The sequence below is a fragment of the Mixophyes fleayi genome, chromosome 8 (assembly GCF_038048845.1).
Source record: "Mixophyes fleayi isolate aMixFle1 chromosome 8, aMixFle1.hap1, whole genome shotgun sequence".
Lineage (NCBI taxonomy): Eukaryota > Metazoa > Chordata > Amphibia > Anura > Limnodynastidae > Mixophyes > Mixophyes fleayi.
In genome coordinates, this window is record NC_134409.1 from 3,975,542 (window position 1) to 3,995,940 (window position 20,399).

The 20,399-nt window shown below is 43.5% G+C and overlaps 1 protein-coding gene across 20 annotated transcripts in view; it reads right to left on the reverse strand.

Moving 5' to 3' along the window:
* PTPRF (protein tyrosine phosphatase receptor type F) overlaps positions 1 to 20,399 on the reverse strand; it is a 513,733-nt gene that overhangs the window by 92,534 nt on the left and 400,800 nt on the right. For all 20 annotated transcript variants that reach the window (XM_075181665.1, XM_075181664.1, XM_075181670.1 and 17 more), the window contains 2 exons: positions 2,786 to 2,931; positions 1,751 to 1,892 (listed from right to left, as the gene is read on the reverse strand). In XM_075181665.1, the coding sequence (XP_075037766.1) occupies positions 1,751 to 1,892; positions 2,786 to 2,931 (288 nt within the window). The remainder of the gene's footprint in view (positions 1 to 1,750; positions 1,893 to 2,785; positions 2,932 to 20,399) is intronic.

A 20,399-nucleotide genomic window follows, 5' to 3' on the forward strand; every position in this document is an offset into this window, starting at 1 on the left:
GCATAGAGGATAAGTGGATCGCATATGGAGGTAAACGCTGTGTAACTGAAGTATCAATCCCAGGGAGCTTGGAATCTAAACAGCGAGATAATGCTCTAAACTCACTTTTATCAAACAACTCTAGAAGTCTTCAGGAAGGTGAGATCCCCGGACGTGTCTGGAATATGTGGGGAGATTACTGAGCCGCCGCGGAAACCTAAGACTAATAGAGGGAGGTTTATAAGGGAGGCCTGAATACAGGAGGCTGCTTGTCAATTATATAGATACAGATCTGGGGGGGCTGCATTATATAATGGCCTCCAGGACATTGGCCTTCAATAGTGGTCACTAGATGCACTGTGTTTTGTGTATTGGTCATGATGGTGCTCTCTGTATTGTACACAAGTCACTACAATGCCCTCTGTATTGTACACGGGTCACTACAATGCCCTCTGTATTGTACACGCGTTATTAGAATGCCCTCGGTATTGTACACGGGTCATTAGAATGCCCTCTGTATTGTACACGGGTCATTAGAATGCTCTCTATTGTACTTGGGTCATTAGAATGCTCTCTGTATTGTACATGGGTCACTAACCTGCTCTCTGTATTGTACTTTGGTCACTAGATAGTGCACTGTAATATATATGGATCACCAGAATGCTCTCCGCATTGTATAGAGTACTGAAATCATTTTTAACAAGGACAATTGTACAATCATGTACTTATAGCTCAGACCTCTTTATATAAACCAATGTAACTCTCCTGAAGTTCAGATCTTTAATATCGCTATTTTTACCATAATACAATGCACAGACATCTAATATATCTGATAAATATGTTTATACAAACAACTAACTAATCACAGCTAACTCCTGCATCTGCCGGACCTAGGAGGACACCTCACTATCCTGGTTCGGGGAGATTTACATTAAAATGTTCACCTCTGTACTACACAGCGATGAGAGGAGATCATCAAGTAGTGAAAATGCTTTTTCAATCAACTAATTATTGTTCATGTAGAATATTTTGCTGGGATCATCTGTTCGGGGAAGTGCAGGTAAGCGGGGGCCGGTGGCAGCTGCGAGATCAATGTGCGCAGCTCAGATCCTGTCCCTCTAGTGGGCCTGGGAGGAAGCATTTGTCACGCATGACAGAGCCCTGGGAGCCCAAGGACGCATCCAGTTCGATCGGACGCTGTTCTGGGCTGTTGGAGAGTAATTACAGGAGAGAGATACCTACAATGTCCTGACCCCTCCGTAAAGGATCTCACATTCAAGGTGGCTGGGATGAGATGCTGCTAATACTGTAATACTGCTCTGTACACAGAGAAACAATGTAACGTTTTGCTGGATGTTTGACCTAGTCGGGGAAAGTTCCTGAGATACAAAATTGCAGACTTAGGGGGAGATTGGATGAGCCGCGATGTTCCCAGGAACCGCAGGATTTTTACAAGGAATCTCAGCTGATTTTCCTCGCTCCTCTATGGGGTGAAGAAAACCAGAGGAGAATTTACCATCATAACGGTACAAATACGCAGTCGCAATGTCCTGAGGAACAACGCGGCTAATTGAATCTCCCCCTTAGATAGAAGAGATTCTCACTCATCCAGATCTGTCTCTGGTGTCCTTGGCATTATAGAGAAACATCTCGGCTGCTGCAGAACCTCTTACGGAAACACAGACCTAGGACACTTGATTAGCCGTGTAGGGTATGCTGGGACTTTTTGCTATGATCACAATGTAACGAATGAACACCGACAGTTTCCTACCTTCCAGGACGGTGAGCTTGGCGTTGCTGTTAATTTCGCCCACGCTGTTGGTCGCTGTGCACTCGTATATCGCTTCATCCCTATGTACACGGAGAGGCTGTATTCGAAGGACAGACCCTGATCCGTCGTCAAACTCTATGACCTAAGGAACAGAAATGTCACCGTCAGTCATCCAGGAGATCACAGAATGTACTCTGACTTTGGATGTATGAAGTCTAGACCATATAGAGACGCTTTTCACACCACAAACTTCCCCTATAGGGGTGACAGGAGCCGTTCACTACTCTGCATGTTTATATGCTCTGATTGGCTACATGTCGGACTAGCCCCTCCCACTATGCAGGAGTTGGCTGAGCTGAAATACTTTGTCCGGCTGTTAATGTTGTAGTGATCTCATTGGCTACAGAATGTTCTAGCTCTGCCCACTTCCTGTCCTGCCTGTTTGTGTGTAACAATTTGTGTAAAATGAATGCGATAGGAGGCAGAACAAACCTACAAACAGGGGCACAGGAAACAGCGAACGGGTTCAGAGCACCATGAAAGACACAATGCAAAGAGGTTACACTGATGGGAGAAAGAGATGGAAATAAACTCTGGAGGGTAGACAGACACTAGTGTTTGAGAGACAGTCAGCCCTCAGGAACTGAGAAATAAGACAACAGGGACTGACAGAGACAGAGAAACGGGAGCAGTGAGACCATCAGATACAAAATAGCTAATTCCTCAACTCACTCCCAGTTTATTTAATTCCATAATACTGACTGATACAATTATTTAACTGAAACCCATTTAATCTTTGTGAGTCTGCCAGGCAGCGTACAATTCTCATTTTATATGAATAGATCCCATTTGCTTATCAGTGATACTGAGAGCGGAGAGTGACCTACAAGTGTGACAGGGGACGGGTCAGGAGAGAGCGGGCGTCAGCCGTTACACGGGCTCGATCTCTCTCTAACATTCTGCAGCACCATATCAGACCTCATTATAGAGCGACAGATAGAAGGGGCGGGGCTTGCTCACAGAACTGACAAATACCTCGAAGCGCTGGGAGCTGACTTTCTTGCCCTTCTTCATCCAGGTGATACGTGGCTTAGGATCCCCCGTGGCCTGGCACACGAAAGAGGCCACGCCACCTGATATTCCAATCTGGTCATCCGGCTTCCGGATAAAGATCGGCTCACCTGCAGAATAAGACATACGTGTGATTAGACGTGGCAGAAAGCATGGTTATTATTACAGTTACACGGACATTGGAAACAAAAGCTGACTGGAGTCTGAAGACATCTGCACAGCGACACAGAGACAGTGACACGCAGAGACACTGTCAGAGTGACACACACACACAAACACTCGATGGATTAGAATTCACATATGTTTAAGAACAGTGAGTGACCAATGAATGTTACCCAGTTGTCTGACACATTAAAAGCTAAGTGTGGATGTATTCACTACACTGCACCCCACAATGATCCCTCCTGATCACAAGACTCCTCCTGGGCTGAACCTTCAGACGTTCCCAAAATAACAAACTTAATAAATGTAAATCAGCACCTCGCTCTCCAACTGTATAGAGTTATGTAACACATCTGGGTCTTTATAAACACTACTATTACCTTCTTCTCTCAGTTACCCAACTGTGGATACTGTGGAAATAACACACTTCTAGGATGTTATGTTTTGCACAACTCCTCCTGACCCTAATCATCATCATCATCATCCATTTATTTATATAGCGCCACTAATTCCGCAGCATTTACAGAGAACTCATTCACATCAGTCCCTGCCCCATTGGAGCTTACCATCTAAATCCCCTAACATAGACACAGAGAGAGAGAGAGACAAATGGCAATTTAATAGCAGCCAATTAACCTACTAGTATGTTTTTGGAGTGTGGGAGGAAACCCACGCAAACATGGGGAGAAGTGCTAACCACTGAGCCACCGTGCTGCCCATAAACCAGGATATAATTGTATCACTCTCAAACAGAGCACTCCTCTCCTTTCGACCTGTTGTAGTGTAAACCAAGGGGTATAAGTATCATAGGGCGATAAGCGTTATGTTTGTCAAAAACGGTTTTCGAGACAGGAAGATGGTACGTTAACCATTAACGCTCCGGGGCAGTATCACAGAAGTAGCTTATTCCCCCTCAGCGGTCTCGGAGAGACTGTAATGATAAATTGCAGCGATAATCACTGTTATCGACACTTGCCCTTAAAGAGGCCCCCAGATCACCAGCATAGTACAATTCAGGGGAACCGGAAGAAGCACCTGTGTAAGTATTAGTATATGGGGTGAGAAGCACATTAAACTTTACTTAGTAAATCATAAAATCTGACATTTTAAAGATAACAATTTACCTCCTATCGAAACTCTACTTCGCAGTCTATAAATAGCCCGTTATGTGGGAAATCACATTAATTAAACCTTTAGAAAATGTTTCCAAAGATTGTCTCCCTGTGTTCTAATAACTTCAATCTTTCAACAACAACCTTTAAAATTCACTTCTGTGTTAATTAGGAGCTATGGAAATATCATCCACTAAATGCAAAGTGAGAGAGTCTTTGTAATTTTATCAATGAGACGCTGTTTAATGTTACATGATCAGGGTGAAGAAACAATCTATCCAGGTATAAGCTGTTATCAATCAGGTATCACACAGGATAGTGCTGACAGCGCATCCACTAAGTGTAAAATAAAAGTCCCAGGAATAATAACATTGACGTGTCAGTGTGAGATGAGCGAGGATTAGACAGATTGGTCCATGGTATCAGGGCTGGGATTACGTTCTGGCTCCCTAAGTGCTGTCTCGGCTTGTCACACTCACACGGTGGCACGTTTAATGGATTTACACAGCCGCAGCAGCAGGCATCTGTCAGTCAATAACGCTGGGACAGTATCAATGGGAATCTGTCAAGATGTGATAACGGTATTGATCGCAGATGTGGAGCCCTGAAAGGGGGGGGGGCACAGGTCGTTCTAACCTCCAATGTTAATCTGCTCTAAACGCCATGAAAGGCGCAACACCGGAGATTTTCAGGGGTCAAAATAAATCCAGATTTGTAACTATTCCCTGTTCTTCCGAAGAGATTCTCTGCAGAACATCAAGATTTATATGTTAGGGGACAGACAATGCTCTGCAGATGTCTACGGAGCGCAGTAAAGGAGCCACCTTCAGACTATTAGTACAGAAATTAAAGTTCTGATACTCGTTCACACATTAAGCGCTGAAAAGAATGGATAAAAAGAACGCAGTACGAAAATGTTAGAAAACAATGATGGGAACAGCAGAAATAGCTTTTATTTCTGCACTTTCTGCATTAGGAAGCTTCTCTTGTAGCACCACAGCTACAAAGTTTAAACAATTACTATCATTTAAATGACTAAAATAAAACGTGAGTAGAATAGAACTAGAGTGGAATTATGACTTAATTTGAGCATGTATCATTCTGCCTTCTGCAGATTAGAGCTAGGAAGTTAGTTACTCCAAAATATTTATGATTAAATAAATGACAAAAGTTTTGCAGCTGTTGCATGGGGGCGCAGTACCCGCTAACAACCTGTAGGTGGCATATCATTGGTGTTTAGGGACAAATCTTCCTGGGGATGTTCCAGAAAATTAGAGGCAGTTGGTAACTATGTATTTGTGGCCGTCTGTCATAATTTATAAAATAATCCTGCCAAAATGTTTACATAACAATCAGCAGATTTTCTGGAATATGCGCTATATTCTGTGGAAGTGAAAGTTGAACTCTTACATAAAAACTTTGTACTGAAGAATGAGTAGAATCGCTGCACTTTAACCCAGAAGGTTATCTTCTTGTAGAGAGCTTGGCCAAAGAAACCATTAAATAGAGCACAGTCCCAGCTTTCTCTGCATGAGTCCTTCCTTGGTACCATGATACAGTGCCCAGTCTGAGTAATCGGGACACAAAGAGGCATTTTGGGCCCCTGTACAGCATCTTCTTAGGACCCCTTTAATAGCCGCCGAAGGAGGCGTGGCCACACTTGGTTGGTAGCTCCGGGGCCCCCAGTTGGACCCAAGCCGTGGTACTTTGTACCTTCTCCCCCCCACCTCTTGGCGTCTCCGGAGGTAAATGACTGTTGTTCACGGCTCCTTGTCCTGTGTATTTCATCACAGAGACCTGAATCTGGTTGGGTACCATAAGCAAACCGAGGGGGGGTTTGCTAGTGCCTGGAAACCCCCTCCAAGCCTGGGGCACTGTATAATTGAGGTGGCTGGACCCTGACCCCGCTTCACACAGCTCTGCTTGAAAAGAGAGAGCTGCGTGCACCTAACAGTAGTGCACGCAGCATTGCCCATGTATATTATGGGGATAGGAAGAGTTGGAGAGCAGCCAAGCATTGTCTAAAATTATAGCCACACCCCCATGCATGCTGATCACGCCCACTGGTGGCGTGGTGTGGAAACCTCCCTCTACAAATCCTGCGTTTGCCCCTGGGTACAGTGAATCCATCACACAGGAGCAGGTCGCTGTACTCTATGACTCATCCACTCCTAGAGCACAAGTGACAGATCTCATCGCATCTATCCGGACAATCTGCAATACATTATAACCCCCGGCCACACCTGTAATCCACGGCCTATAATTAGTATTTAGGGTCACCGCCATTTCTGGAAACACCCATCTTTGCTATGTTTCTGCCCTCTTAATAGCACAGGCACAGGTTTAATGATAGGGCGGCAGCCGTAAGCATAGAGAAGTTTTATAGGCCCACGATTTCCTAATTGCTGTTATCCAGTCCCGGAGACACATTGTAAACTTACATCCAGGTGCCAAAAAGGCAAAATCCAGCTGGTTATATTATCTATAGACTGCACACGACAGACGCAGACTTTTTAAGGGCAATCCTCATACGAATGCAGCCTTTAATTTAATAGGAAGCAATAATATCACTGAGGTATGAGGCACTAAGTGGCTCACGTGATGTAACCAGTTTCATAAACTGCATTCCTGTGCATTGGTTCATCTCACAAGGCGACAGGTAGACTTTAAATATCCGGGGGGAAAATTGATGTCATTAAATATTGAAAATTAAAGAAAATTTGTCCAAAAAGTCCCAAGTTTTTGGGCGACACTGCTAAATTATTATTTAGAGAAAATTCAACGCTTACAAGTGAGTTTATACCGGACCAGTAGAGAATGACTTGTAATTTGCCACCTACAGTAGGACATTATACAACCGTTGCTTGTGCTCAGACACTGATATTACAGTGACAGCTTAACACAAAATAAAACTTTTAATTGCTTCATTTTCTGTTGTAATTAACGAAACGGTGGAGCTGTGTGAGATGAGAGTGACAGACGTCTTTGGTTTTTGGGGACAGATGAAGCTGCTTCTCTCTCTTACAGAATCATCTTCCATCAGGAAGGTATAATAGCCTCTTCCATGTGCCAGTAACATGATCAGTCCTCTCCGTACCACATGTAATAGCGGCTGATGGATCCAGCTATCAGCACAGAGGGATGGAGGCAACTCCTGCATAACTCAGCCAGGAAAAATAGCAGCATTTGAAACGCAGCCCCCCCTGTGCTCAGTCATCTCTATGTGAGCATAGTGGCCCGTTACTGGCAGCGCTGCTGTGATGGATGAGCGACGAAGATCTAACCACCACTGTCTGCGATAGCCGATGACTAACAACATGAGCAGCCAGCGTTGGTTATCTGCAAGACGTGGAACACCCAGGCTCCCGGTCGTACCACAACAGACGAAGCGAAGGACTAGAGAAAAGACAGGTTTCACGTGTCGCTGATCATATAAAGATGGCGGCTTTTTATTAGCTGTAATTCAGCAACAACATTTTCAAACATTCTACTGCCCTTGGATCCAGAAAAAGGACCATTAATAACATGAGAGGAAACTGCCCTATGGTTTGCCTGAAACTATTGGACGGAGCTCCAAGTGGACAGCCTAGAAATGGTCGGCTATTACACAGATGTGCCTGGTCTAACTGTGGTCATACAGCTGGCAGATCGGTGCTCGAGGTCTAAGGAACCCAATCAGTGCGATTGGTGTCATCAGACACGACAGATCATGGTCACCGTCCAGCAGCCTTTTCTGCTAATCCTGACCAGGATACGAAAGATGTCAAATGTTTTTGAAGATCAGCTGATATTTTAGGCCTTTACATGGTGATCTGTGTCCAAAATGTCTGTCAGAATTGCAAATCCAAATACGTAGGGTCACTTCAGTCCTGCATTTATGGTTATGACACTAATTAGGGGCATATTTAACAACTGGTGAAGGGAATATATCGTGCACTTACCATTATAAACACGTCCCTCTGTCCCCCCCGCATATTTAAGAAGGGGGCATCGCAGTAGATATCTGCTGCTTTGCACTCCTTTTCGTTTTTGGGAGCAGTCACTATTCTACAGGATGGTGACTGCTCCCAACCACAATCTAACAAGTTCCGATTTTTTTTTTTTACGGTAACTTGTCATGATAATGTACCAGCTGAAGCTGGCGTAAATTATCATAAATGAAAAGTTTCAGTGCTGTCAGCTCTGCTCTGAAGAGCAGAGCTGGACAGCTCATGTGTGGAGGGATCACATGATCCCTCCTGGTCACTCACAATTTAGACTGTAAGCTCCAATGGGGCAGGGACTGATGTGAACGAGTTCTCTGTACAGCGCTGCGGAATCAGTGGCGCTATATAAATAAATGGTGATGATGATTTTTAATATTTTGCAAGTGTTGATAAATGTGCCTCTAAGGGGCATATTCAATTAGGTGCGGGCATCGCGGTAACGCGCAGAGTGCACATTACCGAGGGTAATATGGTGCCGCAATAACGCCTTATTGCGGAGCCGCGGATTGCCTTCCGGTAAGTTACCGTGATCCCAGGGACCTAATTGAATATGCCCCAATGTGTCATTTCCAACACACTGGTTTTCATATTTATAAATGGAATTTATGCATTTGAGCGGCTATAAATCACATGTAAATATCGGCAGGATAGTGCTGTAAAGTGAGGTATAATTGAATAGTTCGGCGGTCACATACAGCACTCCCCTATTACTGTTGTCTGAGCTACTCTACTGGGATGTGAATCGGATTCCCCTCGCAGACTGCGATCACTACTAACTGCTTTACAGGCCACTTTCACGTTGTTAATATGATGCTTTACCTATGAATGAGTGAACTCTATAAAACAAATTACATCCAATATTAGCATTGTTTTTGCTGTACAAACAGGGGGCGTCTCATCTACATTTCCTGCAGCGCCGTGTCAGATATACACACTCTGTTCCTCGTTATTCCATTAGAGGGATGAACTGGCTGCGCACCAACTCTGCTCTTAATGGAGAGATGCTTCCGACAGTGAGGGATAGACAAAGACAGGGATGTTCCTCCACCTTCCAATGGCACAGAGCCCCCTGCTCTCCATGAATGGGGGGGGGGGGGGAACCTGGGGGCAACTGGACGAGAGATCGAAGGAGTAATGTAGCCGGCTCCCATCTAATGGCACCTATGAATAATAGATCATTGTAAAGTAGTCAGCTTGACTGCTTTAGGGTAAAGGCAGAGATGCTGTTTGGATAATAGTTTATAAATGGGTGAGGTGAACTGGGATAGAGGCTTCTGCTTCATCTGAGTTTGCAGGTTGATAGAGACAACTGGTTTATAATGAATTAAACACAGACTTTCACAATTCTGCAGGTCGGGTGGAAGCACCTGAAACTATAACTTAATAATAAATACAGTTTTGAGTAAACGATGCCCGAGGATTCCACTATCAGTACGTTTGATATTTGCTTATAAAGCAGGAAGGACAACTAACCATCTGCATTTTCCCCGACAGAATAATTCCTTAGAGTTGAGCTGATATGAAACAAAGTCTTTCTTTGGGCACCAGCGAACCGATGCAGAGTTTGAGGCCAGCATCAAACTGACAACACTGCACCCAATCATCATTCCAAGAATGTTCAGAAAGCTCACACCATATGTCCCTTTCTTTCTGTATATCCCCATCGCCCCAGCCTTACATATCACTCAGACGCTCTGCCGTGGCAGGCGATGCCTGCTCAAAATTGCAGCTAATAAGAAAGAGGCGACATTTAACCTGCAGAGAGATTTTCTGCAGCGAGCTCCAATTTACATTAATGAGTGTTTTATTCTGTAGATCTCCAAATAACAGCGCTATTACCAGACCGGCTTGTATGGGGGTTACACACTAATCCTAATGGCGGTTAATGGCAACGGATTATATGTACCAGGAAAGACTCAACTAATGATTCATCTCATCCACTGATCGGTCTCTACGCCCGGTTGCCCGGAGTGTTTTTTGCGTATAAAATATGAGTAGAAAGGAGGGTTCACTTATAATTTACCAACAAATTTCAGAAGAGAACTGCGAACAGCGATACATATCCTGAGTTAACTCTGCAGTAATCCCATCACACAAAACATAGCCCTGTCTGTACAGAAGTAATCACACAGACAGTCTCCGGACTGTGCTTTTATCTGACGTCTTCCTAACTCTATGCATTAACGTTGTAACGCAGCTCATATTTAACAGCACGCAGAATTATTTTCTAGAGACTGCTCTGTATTTTAATTGATGGTGTGGTTTTATTTTCTTTAGGCATTAGCAAGCTTTCAACATTCTGCAGCATCTACATGTTAGTTTATGTAACTGATATACCCTAACTAGCATTAAAATGGACTCATCCTGAAAACAAACAGACAAATTGAGCAGTGTCAGCACTTAAACTGGGTACACTCCTATCGTGCAGATCACACGATAAACAGCCGTTTGTTATGATATTGCATTAGTGTGTACGCTCCAACGGTCATGATTTATCGTACAATACACATCGCATCGTTTGATTGGTTTTATAAACTTCCTAAAAATCACGATCAGTGATGGAAGGATGTCGGGCAAATGTGGCAGTGTGTACACACTCACCACCAGCAGTGTAGGCAGATATCTGTACAGTGTACAGAGTCAGGATCTTCTCAGCAGATGGTTATGAGAGATGAAGATCACAGATCTGAAGGTAAATCATGTAGGTGTGTACACAGGAATCTGCATGATCATTGGGACTCTCAGTCGTTGGTAAAATAGTTACAGATTTTTTTCTTATTTTTTTTTTATTGAAAGCCTGGGAACGTGCAATCAAAAACCCAAAGTGCCCAAAAAAGGTGTAAAACCATAAAAAAGTGCACAAGGGGTACGGTACTGGCCCCTTCTTTAAAAAGAAAGGGCCCTGGTCCCCGACCCCCGGAACCAAAAAGGTCCCTTAGGGGGCAAGGGTCTTCGGACCCCCTTCGCTGCGAGGCTAGGGGGGTCCCTTTAGCCCCTGGGATCCACCGAGGCTTCACCCAGGGCTCAACAACTAGTCCACCCCCTAAGGGGAGGACCTACGTGGGTGTTCAGGGAGGCTGGAGCCTAAGGGCCACACAACCTCCCCTAGATTGTCTCGGGGACAGGAGCCCAAAAGGGCCTACCCGTACCCAATAAAATCCAGAAACGTGAACACAAAAGAAAAAGTGACAAACGTGAAGAAAAATAAATAGTGCCGAGTGGGTACGGCCCCAGCCTAAAGGCTGGGCTTGGTATAAAAATTTTCTCGCCCAGCCATAAGGCCGGGGCAAAGAATAGAGCAAGTGCTTAATAGAAAGTGGTCAAAAGTGCATGGGTGCCAATCTAATCACGTGTTTAAGGTGCTATGACCAGTGATTTATGGCACCCCCGGGGTCGCCACTCCCGGAGGCACATTTGTCCCAGGCTTTCAAAGCAGCAATCCCAGCCCCTGGCCAGAGGACCAAGTGCAGCTCTGCCACAAATACACATGATCTTAGCCAAAAGGCCGAGAAGCGATAAAATAGTTACAGATATCGCATCTGATGTAAGATTACATAGTCATACCTCCCAACTGTCCCGATTCCAGCGGGACAGTCCTGATTTCCGCTGTCCCGTCCGACTTAGAGTTTGTCCTGGTAAGGGATTCTGCAAAGCCGGAGAGGATCCCATAGAAAATGACAGGTAACCACCATCCTGAGATGACGTTATCTTGCTGTGAAGAGCTTTTCAAAGCTTAATGAGTTTCAGAACTTAGCAGACCCAATATTAATATATGGGGACTGCACTAGGGATCATTATATGGGTCATGGCAGGAGAAATCTTTGATGCAATAGTCATTTTAAGAAGAAATCTGGATCGCCCCGTTTTAATGGCTGATCACAATTTAATAAATAGACCCTTTAATCTCTGAAACCATCAACCAGAAACATTGAAAGTGATTACTGCAGTCCTAAGTTGACCCCTTTTGCGACCGTGCCCCTCATGTTATGCCCAATAATCTGACCGTACAGAAACGATCACTAATAAAAAAGGGAGGGGGGGGAGGAAGGAGGACAGGGCAGGACTGCTGACGGGAGCACTGAGCGAGCCGCTTTCAAACTCTCTCAGAGCCATCGTAACTCTCCCGCCTGTCACATCCAGGATGGCCGTTTCACAAAGGGTGACGCGGCCGCCACAGAGGGAACCTTGGAACAGAAATATTTAAGGCCAGCTACGTTTTACTGAGCCCGAGGCAGGAAAACTTATTTAAGACTTTGCTCCGCTAATAAATTCTGATGCAAGTTGCAGGCAGCCAAGTCCAGCCTGGCGTGTATTTCTGTCCGTTTGAGACCAGCGGTGCAACCAAGGCTGAGAGCAGTCTTCATGCACCGCGCGGGGGTTCTAACAATCAGCGACCATCGACATGCATAATATCTTACTCTGTGCTCCCAGATACAAAGGACTCTTATTTTCCCTTTCCTCTGCTGGTCTCGCTTTGGGTTTTTCTGCAGCAACCCAATTTGCTGCCTCATCAAAAAATATTCACGTGGTCATGCTCCGAAGAGGAACCCTGGACAACATGCAAATGGCTACACGTCATGGCGGCACAGCAGCTAATGGTTTATAACACGTTGCGTCAGTTACACAGAGATCTTGTTTTTAGGTCAAATGAAAAAAGTTTCACAAGTAAATGCACTATATATAATATTTCTGGACAGACTAGTCCTGGATATTGACATATACTAGACCTTGTGTATGTAAACCTGTACAGTGTTTTATCTGCCCGGCCTCTTTGCTAAAGGCTACATTTGATATCATGCAGAGCGAGGCTTCTTTATTGTACTTTACTATAACGGGAAAGGAAGACAAGTGCACAGAGGCCTAAAGCGCTCTAGTGGTCTGAGCATTTGGCTTGTACTCTCCTAGGTGTCAGCGAGGACCTGTAGAGATTAGTAGATACAAACAAAGTAATGTGTCCAGTGGTATCATCGGACACATATGGTAACATATGTCAGCAGCTGTACACGTGTATGTTATGAATTTGATGGAACTTGGATGAATTCAAATAATAAATGTGTACATGTACTTATGCTTAAAGATTTATTATTATGCAGAAAGAGTAGTCTGCTCAAGTTGGCTCGTAACAAAGAGGGAGAGGGGACATTCCTGTACCTGGCTGTACCAAGTTACAAGAGAAATCAAATGTACTGCGGATCCCTGAAAGGTCAAACACTCTTTGGGAGGGGGAATCCTAGAACAGGATGTGCTACTAAAATCTGCCCAGTAACAAGAAAGTTATATAATACTGTGTAAATGTATTCTTTGTTGTTTAGACACTTGTTAGAATGCTGTACCCAAGCTAGCATGCCCGAATAAAGAAACTGACATTTGGATCTTTTGGCTTATCATTTTTGACTTCATACCGATTGGTAATATGATAGCTATAAAATGTAAAAAATGTTTTATAGCTGTTAGTGATGGAGGTGGGAAGGAAGTACTCCAACACATATTACTAAACTTACTAAATAGAGCTGCAGTGAAAATAGTGAAAGTATGTGGAAGCAATGTATAATTACACCTTAATGTTCTGACACATTAAAGTTTCAATGTTTGCTTTAAATGTAACTTCTGCATCGCTATATTATCACAAATGAGATTTTAGCAGAGATGCTCATGAGGCGGATAGATTGTAATTTAATGACCCAACCTCTTGCCCAAATTGTATTTCTTTGAAAAATAAAAGAAAGATATAAAGTTACATAGTTGTTTCAACCTTTCATCCTCAAAAACCCCTGTTGATCCAAAGGAATACCCCCCCCTCCTACAAGGCATAGAATTTCAGACTCTCTGAAAATCTTTCAAGCTTTACTCTTCACGTGAATGTAACCGATCGGACAGGACTTGTGTAAATTGAACCGGCTACACCTGTACCCTCTGGGGGACGGACGGGCGGAAGCGATTGATGTATCTGGCAAATCCTCTCAGGGAACTAATCGTCCTGTCATCTCATTACCAGTCTCGTTAACAACATGTGGGATGTTTTCAGATTATGGGGATTTCTAATCTTCTTTAGCAAATGATACCGTGTAATATCTGTAAGCTTTAAATCTGCAGTTTGGGCGACGAGCTTGCGATTTGCATAGAAACATCGTGGACAGGACCAGGCGGGTGAACATCACTCGCTGGAACAATTTGGGACGTTCTAACATTCAGATGTCATTCAAGTTTTTCCTGTAAAAAGAAAAAAGTTGTTTTTTTTTAACCTGAGAAAGGTCCAGAGACCCCAGCAGCTCACACTGTAGTCTGATTCTGTCTTATATTCCAGGAAAGGTTCAGAGATCACAGTCAAACTGCAAAGTGGAATAATCAGCCAGTAGAGGTCAATGGATGTGAGCTGTTCTTTTCTCTCTTTATAAGAACACAACATCCCGTCCCTGACAGACAAAACTGGACTTACTGGAGGCAAAAGTGGCAGATAGTTTAGCCATGTGGGGATGAAGCACACATAGGGCAACACAGTGGCTCAGTGGTTAGCACTTCTGCCTCACAGCATTGGGGTCATGAGTTCAATTCCCGACCATGGCCTTATCTGTGTGGAGTTTGTATGGTCTCCCCGTGTTTGAGTGGGTTTCCTCCAGGTGCTCCGGTTTCCTTCCACACTCCAAAAACATACTGGTAGGTTAATTGGCTGCTATCAAATTGACCCTAGTCTGTCTCTCTGTCTGTGTGTGTGTTAGGGAATTTAAACTGTAAGCTCCAATGGGGCAGGGACTGATGTGAGTGAGCTCTCTGTACAGCGCTGCGGAATCAGTGGCGCTATATAAATAAATGGTGATGATGATGATAGAGCGGTGATAAGATAGGAAGGTGTACTGTGAACGTGGATTAGAGAATGTGATTGGGTTATATATGGATACAAGAGGGAGATGGGGGGGGGGGGCTGCATTACTGTGGGGGAGGTATTCAAAGTATTCTATTGGGGTGTACAAAACAATGGAGAAATCTGCTGTTTATCAGATACATGTAGACACCAGACAGATTTTAAAGGGTCCCCGTCACCTACAAACAGAGGTGGACGATAGATGCACCAATATCCAGCCGATAAACTCACTAGCAACTAGTGATGTCATTAGTGGATTGATACATTAGTGAAGTGATACATTTGTTCAGCCAACTGTGTGTAGTCTTAAACTGCAAGCATGTTTCTTTACACACAAGACAAACAGAAATACATTGTATCATATTTAGGATGGACTCTCTGCTATGCACAATTCTGTGTCAAACTAAGAAACAACAGTTAAAGCTGAGAAATGACCCAGAGGACGCCAAGTGATAGCAAAACATTTGTGTCTGCGCAGGATGTGAATCTTTGAAAGACTATGATCCCTGGTCAATCACCAAAGCAATTTCCACAATCACTGGCACAAAGAGGTGATTGTCCTCCATATTCTGCGACGCGGCTCAAAAAAAGGAAATTCTCGAAAGGTCAAATGACATAATCGCCATTCTATACACGAAAATACCAAGGCCTTATTACTGGGAAATCAAAGTCTTCATTTCACAGGAGGCTTGTTTAGGATGAAAAGAAATAGCTTTGCGAGGACAGAGCGAGGTGGCAGACCCCCTTATTAGTGCTTTATAAGGTTACACATTAGCTACTAATTGGCTAAAGATAGTATCGCTATAGGAATCACTAATTAAACCACAAAAAGGACAAACCAGGTGGATATATCATAATGGAAATCTATAATATATATACATATATAAATACAAATATAGCCCTGCACACACCAAGATGGAGTATTTAAGTAAAGAGTATTGGAATAAAGTGCAGGATCGCTTGTGATAATATCTGAGGGAGACATCCTTATAATAAATTATATGCACGTTCAATCACAAGGTACATTCTCAAACAATACAGTTAAATAACCGTCTCTTCACTCCGGCAGCTGAATCTCTGATTTGTTTTCTTATGCGCATATGTCTGCATCCTCGAACCCATTTTCCTCCATTCCAGAGCTCACAATGTTACTTAGCGCAAAAGATATTTATGTAAATCATGATCATGGGGCGGTAAAGAGTGAAGAGTTTGGAGCGCTGAATAACTGACAGCCGGGGTAACCATGGAGACGACTCAATCAGGGGACTCAAGACCAACTTTAAATAAAATACATCATTCCATATCACGGCATATATTTACCATTGCATCGTGGGAAGACCGTATTGAGAGTTACAAGCTATTTTCTTGATAGTTTGCAGAATAGTGACAGCCACCTCCTTTCTCCTGATGGGAGAAGAGCCTCCTCCCCCCCCCCCCCTCGATACATCACTGTCCACGTAACCCAATTAAATGTCTAATCTGCAATCTAGAGAGTCACCCGAATAAGGACACTTGGCACTAAACACACAGCCTGTGACCCTACTGAGTGACCATGGCACACATCCATCTAATTATTCGTTACTAGGTAACTTAATTACCTTACACTGCTCAAAGAAAACAGCACAAATTGTTATGTAGAGTTTCCTCTTCCTGCAGTGATCAGGACGCCGTCCCCTAGATGGGCAGATTGATACATTTAAGACTTCGCTGTGTACAGTCCAATAACACACGTATTCCATTTATACCCTGATGGACGGGGAGGATGGACAAGTGGTTTCTGTGCTGATATTGTGTTTCTGTGTAAGTCTCGATAATACAGCCACAGAGTATCGGCTTCTGTGTGTGATCCAAGTGCTTAAAAGACTGATAAAAAGTGACTTAATAAAAAGTGACTTAATAAATGAGTTCACTTAATCACTGCACATATCTATGATTTATAAACCTCCTTTATATTACACTGTATTGTGCTACAAATCATCTTACAGATTATACACAAATGCTGTAAAACAAGCTTAAAATCCTGATACATAACGGTGCAATGCTTTCTATTATAACAGACACAAAGCTGCCTATAAAAGACGGGGAGAAAAATAAATAAATATGTGTGTGTGTGTATATATATATATATATATATATATTTATATATTACACATACTATATCTATCTATAGGGTGCTGAATGCTGATAAAGCTGTGCACACATTTAATACACCGGTGACAGCCAAAATAAAGGAAACTTTTGACAAAATGAGGGCTACAAAGTATATAGGAAGCAGGTGCTTTCACACAGGAGTTTCAGAGTTTAATGGGCAATATTTTACCTCCAATGGTAGAGGATGAGGCCTTGGTGACAGAGGGGCAGGTATTGGTGGACATTTAGTAGGGGGCACAGTGGTGGGGTCTGTGTCCTGTAGATCAGTGTATATTTGTACTGATATAACGGTGAATTGTCTTTATGTTGTGTCACGTGCTGTAAGCCTTACACACGTGTGTGCAACCAGGAGCATGTGTTCTGAAGGTGAGATGTACGTGATGAGGTCAGAATAACTCTAGTGAACACACTTGTGTCTGTAAATGTCCCCTGTCACTTACTAATCCTGGGATAGACAGGAATAATCACATTATCTTGGAGCTATATTTCTTGCCGTCTTGGACAGAGTGATAAACACAATTCATACCTATTAATATATTACATAAAAACACAGAAACATAGACTATGATGGCAGATAAGAACCACTTGGCCCATCTAGTCTGCCCTTTTTTTAACCTATGGTAACCTCACACTTAATTTGATCCTTTATTCTTTGCAAGGATATTCTTATGTCTATCCCAAGCATGTTTACATTGCTCTACTGTATCATCCTCTACCACCTCTGATGGGAGGCTATTCCACTTATCCACTACCCTTTCTGTGAAGTCATTTTCTCTGAACCTCCTTCCCCCCCAGTGTCAGTACATGTCCTCGTGTTCTAATACTTCTCCCCCCCCCAGTGTCAGTACATGTCCTCGTGTTCTAATACTTCTCTTCCCCCCAGTGTCAGTGCATGTCCTCGTGTTCTAATACTTCTCCCCCCCCCAGTGTCAGTACATGTCCTCGTGTTCTAATACTTCTCTTCCCCCCAGTGTCAGTGCATGTCCTCGTGTTCTAATACTTCTCTTCCACCCAGTGTCAGTACATGTCCTCGTGTTCTAATACTTCTCTTCCCCCCAGTGTCAGTGCATGTCCTCACGTTCTAATACTTCTCTTCCCCCCAGTGTCAGTGCATGTCCTCGTGTTCTAATACTTCTCTTCCCCTCAGTGTCAGTGCATGTCCTCGTGTTCTAATACCTCTCTTCCCCCCAGTGTCAGTACATGTCCTCGTGTTCTAATACTTCTCTTCCCCCCAGTGTCAGTACATGTCCTCGTGTTCTAATACTTCTCTTCCCCCCAGTGTCAGTACATGTCCTCGTGTTCTAATACTTCTCTTCCCCCCAGTGTCAGTGCATGTCCTCGTGTTCTAATACTTCTCTTCCCCCCAGTGTCAGTACATGTCCTCGTGTTCTAATACTTCTCTTCCCCCCAGTGTCAGTACATGTCCTCGTGTTCTAATACTTCTCTTCCCCCCAGTGTCAGTACATGTCCTCATGTTCTAATACTTCTCTTCCTTTGTACAATGTTTCCCTCCTGCACCTTGTTATAACCAGGGCCCTCTTAAGAACATCTTGGGCCCCCGGGCACAGCAGTGCACCGGGGCCCCTATATATACAAAAAAAAATAAAAATGATTATATATATATATATATATGGGCCCTGCAGCCCAGGGGGGCCCATCGGAGGCAGCAAAAAAAAAAAAAAAAACCTGGAAAAAAAATAAATAAATACTTTTTGATGCCTCCGACGGGCCTCCCTGGGCTGCAGGGCCCCCGGGCACCTGCCCATTGTGCCCAATGGGAAAGACGGCCCTGGTTATAACCCCTGATATATATGACAGTTTATATCACGTTCCCCCGTTCCCTTCTCTGCTCCAAACGTTAAATATTAAGATCTTTGAGTCTCTCCAGGTAAGTTTTGTGCTGTAGACCATGCACCATGTTAGTTGCCCTTCTTTGTACAGTCTGTAATGTATTTATATCCTTCTAGAGATACGGCCTCCAGAACTGTACACAGTATTCTAGATGAGGCCGTACCAATGACCTATACAGTGGTATTACTACTTCTTTCTTTCAGCTCCTGATCCTCTCCCTATGTAACCAAGCATCGGACTTACCTTCCTCGTTGCTTTGTTACATTACTTACCTGCCTTTATGTCACCTGAAATAGTGACTCCTAGATCCCTTTCCTCCTCAGTAGTTCCCATTATAGTGCCGGTAATACTATATTTAGCCTTTGGGTTTTGGGTTTCATCCCTTTTAGTGACATTTACCTTCCAGTCTATTCTCTAAGCAGGTTGTACAAGTGAGATTTACCCAAGTAGTGTGCTGTGAGCAGCATGTAGGAAATTACAGACCCAATATAAGATCCACAGTACTACACTTCAAGGGGCCTTTTTCACCATTATCTAATATAGGTTAATATGTCCATTTCCCTGATTTCCGACACATTATTTTACCAAACACAATATTTAAGTTTCTGTTACATTCATTATATTTGCATATTACTAGAAATGTTCTGTACAGTGAAGGTATGTCTTAGAAATGCAAATGATACAAAATACTGAACGTACCACATACACAACTGATTATCCATCCTCATATTAGGATAAATCAGATCGTCCTTCTCTTTTTAAGTCAACACTTTATCGTTGACAAGATTTTAACATAATTTCTAGGGACACTTTGGTGCTGAGTAAAACATGAAAACATGGCATGCAGACATGGTGTCAGGAAACATTGGCACGTACAATGCTCATCACTGAGAATCAGATCATACGATTGCATTTTCAGAGTGCCACGATATACCACCAACATCACATGCCCTCTGATCTCTACTATACAGGGTAATTAATAGTACCCAGCCCACAGATTCATTCCACAAATGGACCATAAGTCACTCAGGGTAGATGACACCGTAAAGTTAAACAGATGCCTCCCAATCCTTTACAGCCACCCGATAGCCCCACAATAACAGCTCCCGATTGTCTAGGGAGCTGTCAGATTCTCTCCCATCGTACCTAGAATACATTCAACGTCTCTGTGGACAATTTGCTGTCGTGTTTGACAGATTTCAACACTGTTCCGCATTAGCAAATGACAAAAACCTGAATACGTAAATCCCCTGGCCGGGCAAAATAAGGGTCTTTAGTAAGAGAATCCGATTAGCTTCAGTGATGGCACTTAGCAGTAACAAGAGGAAGCGGGAGACCAGCTGGGAACCAGAGCAGAGAAATAAATTGGGCAGCTGGCTTATGAACCTAACATCTGGAAGCTGTTGTGTCCAAGGCTTTTAGGGAAATGGCATGCCCTTCAGCTGTGGCAGATCAGT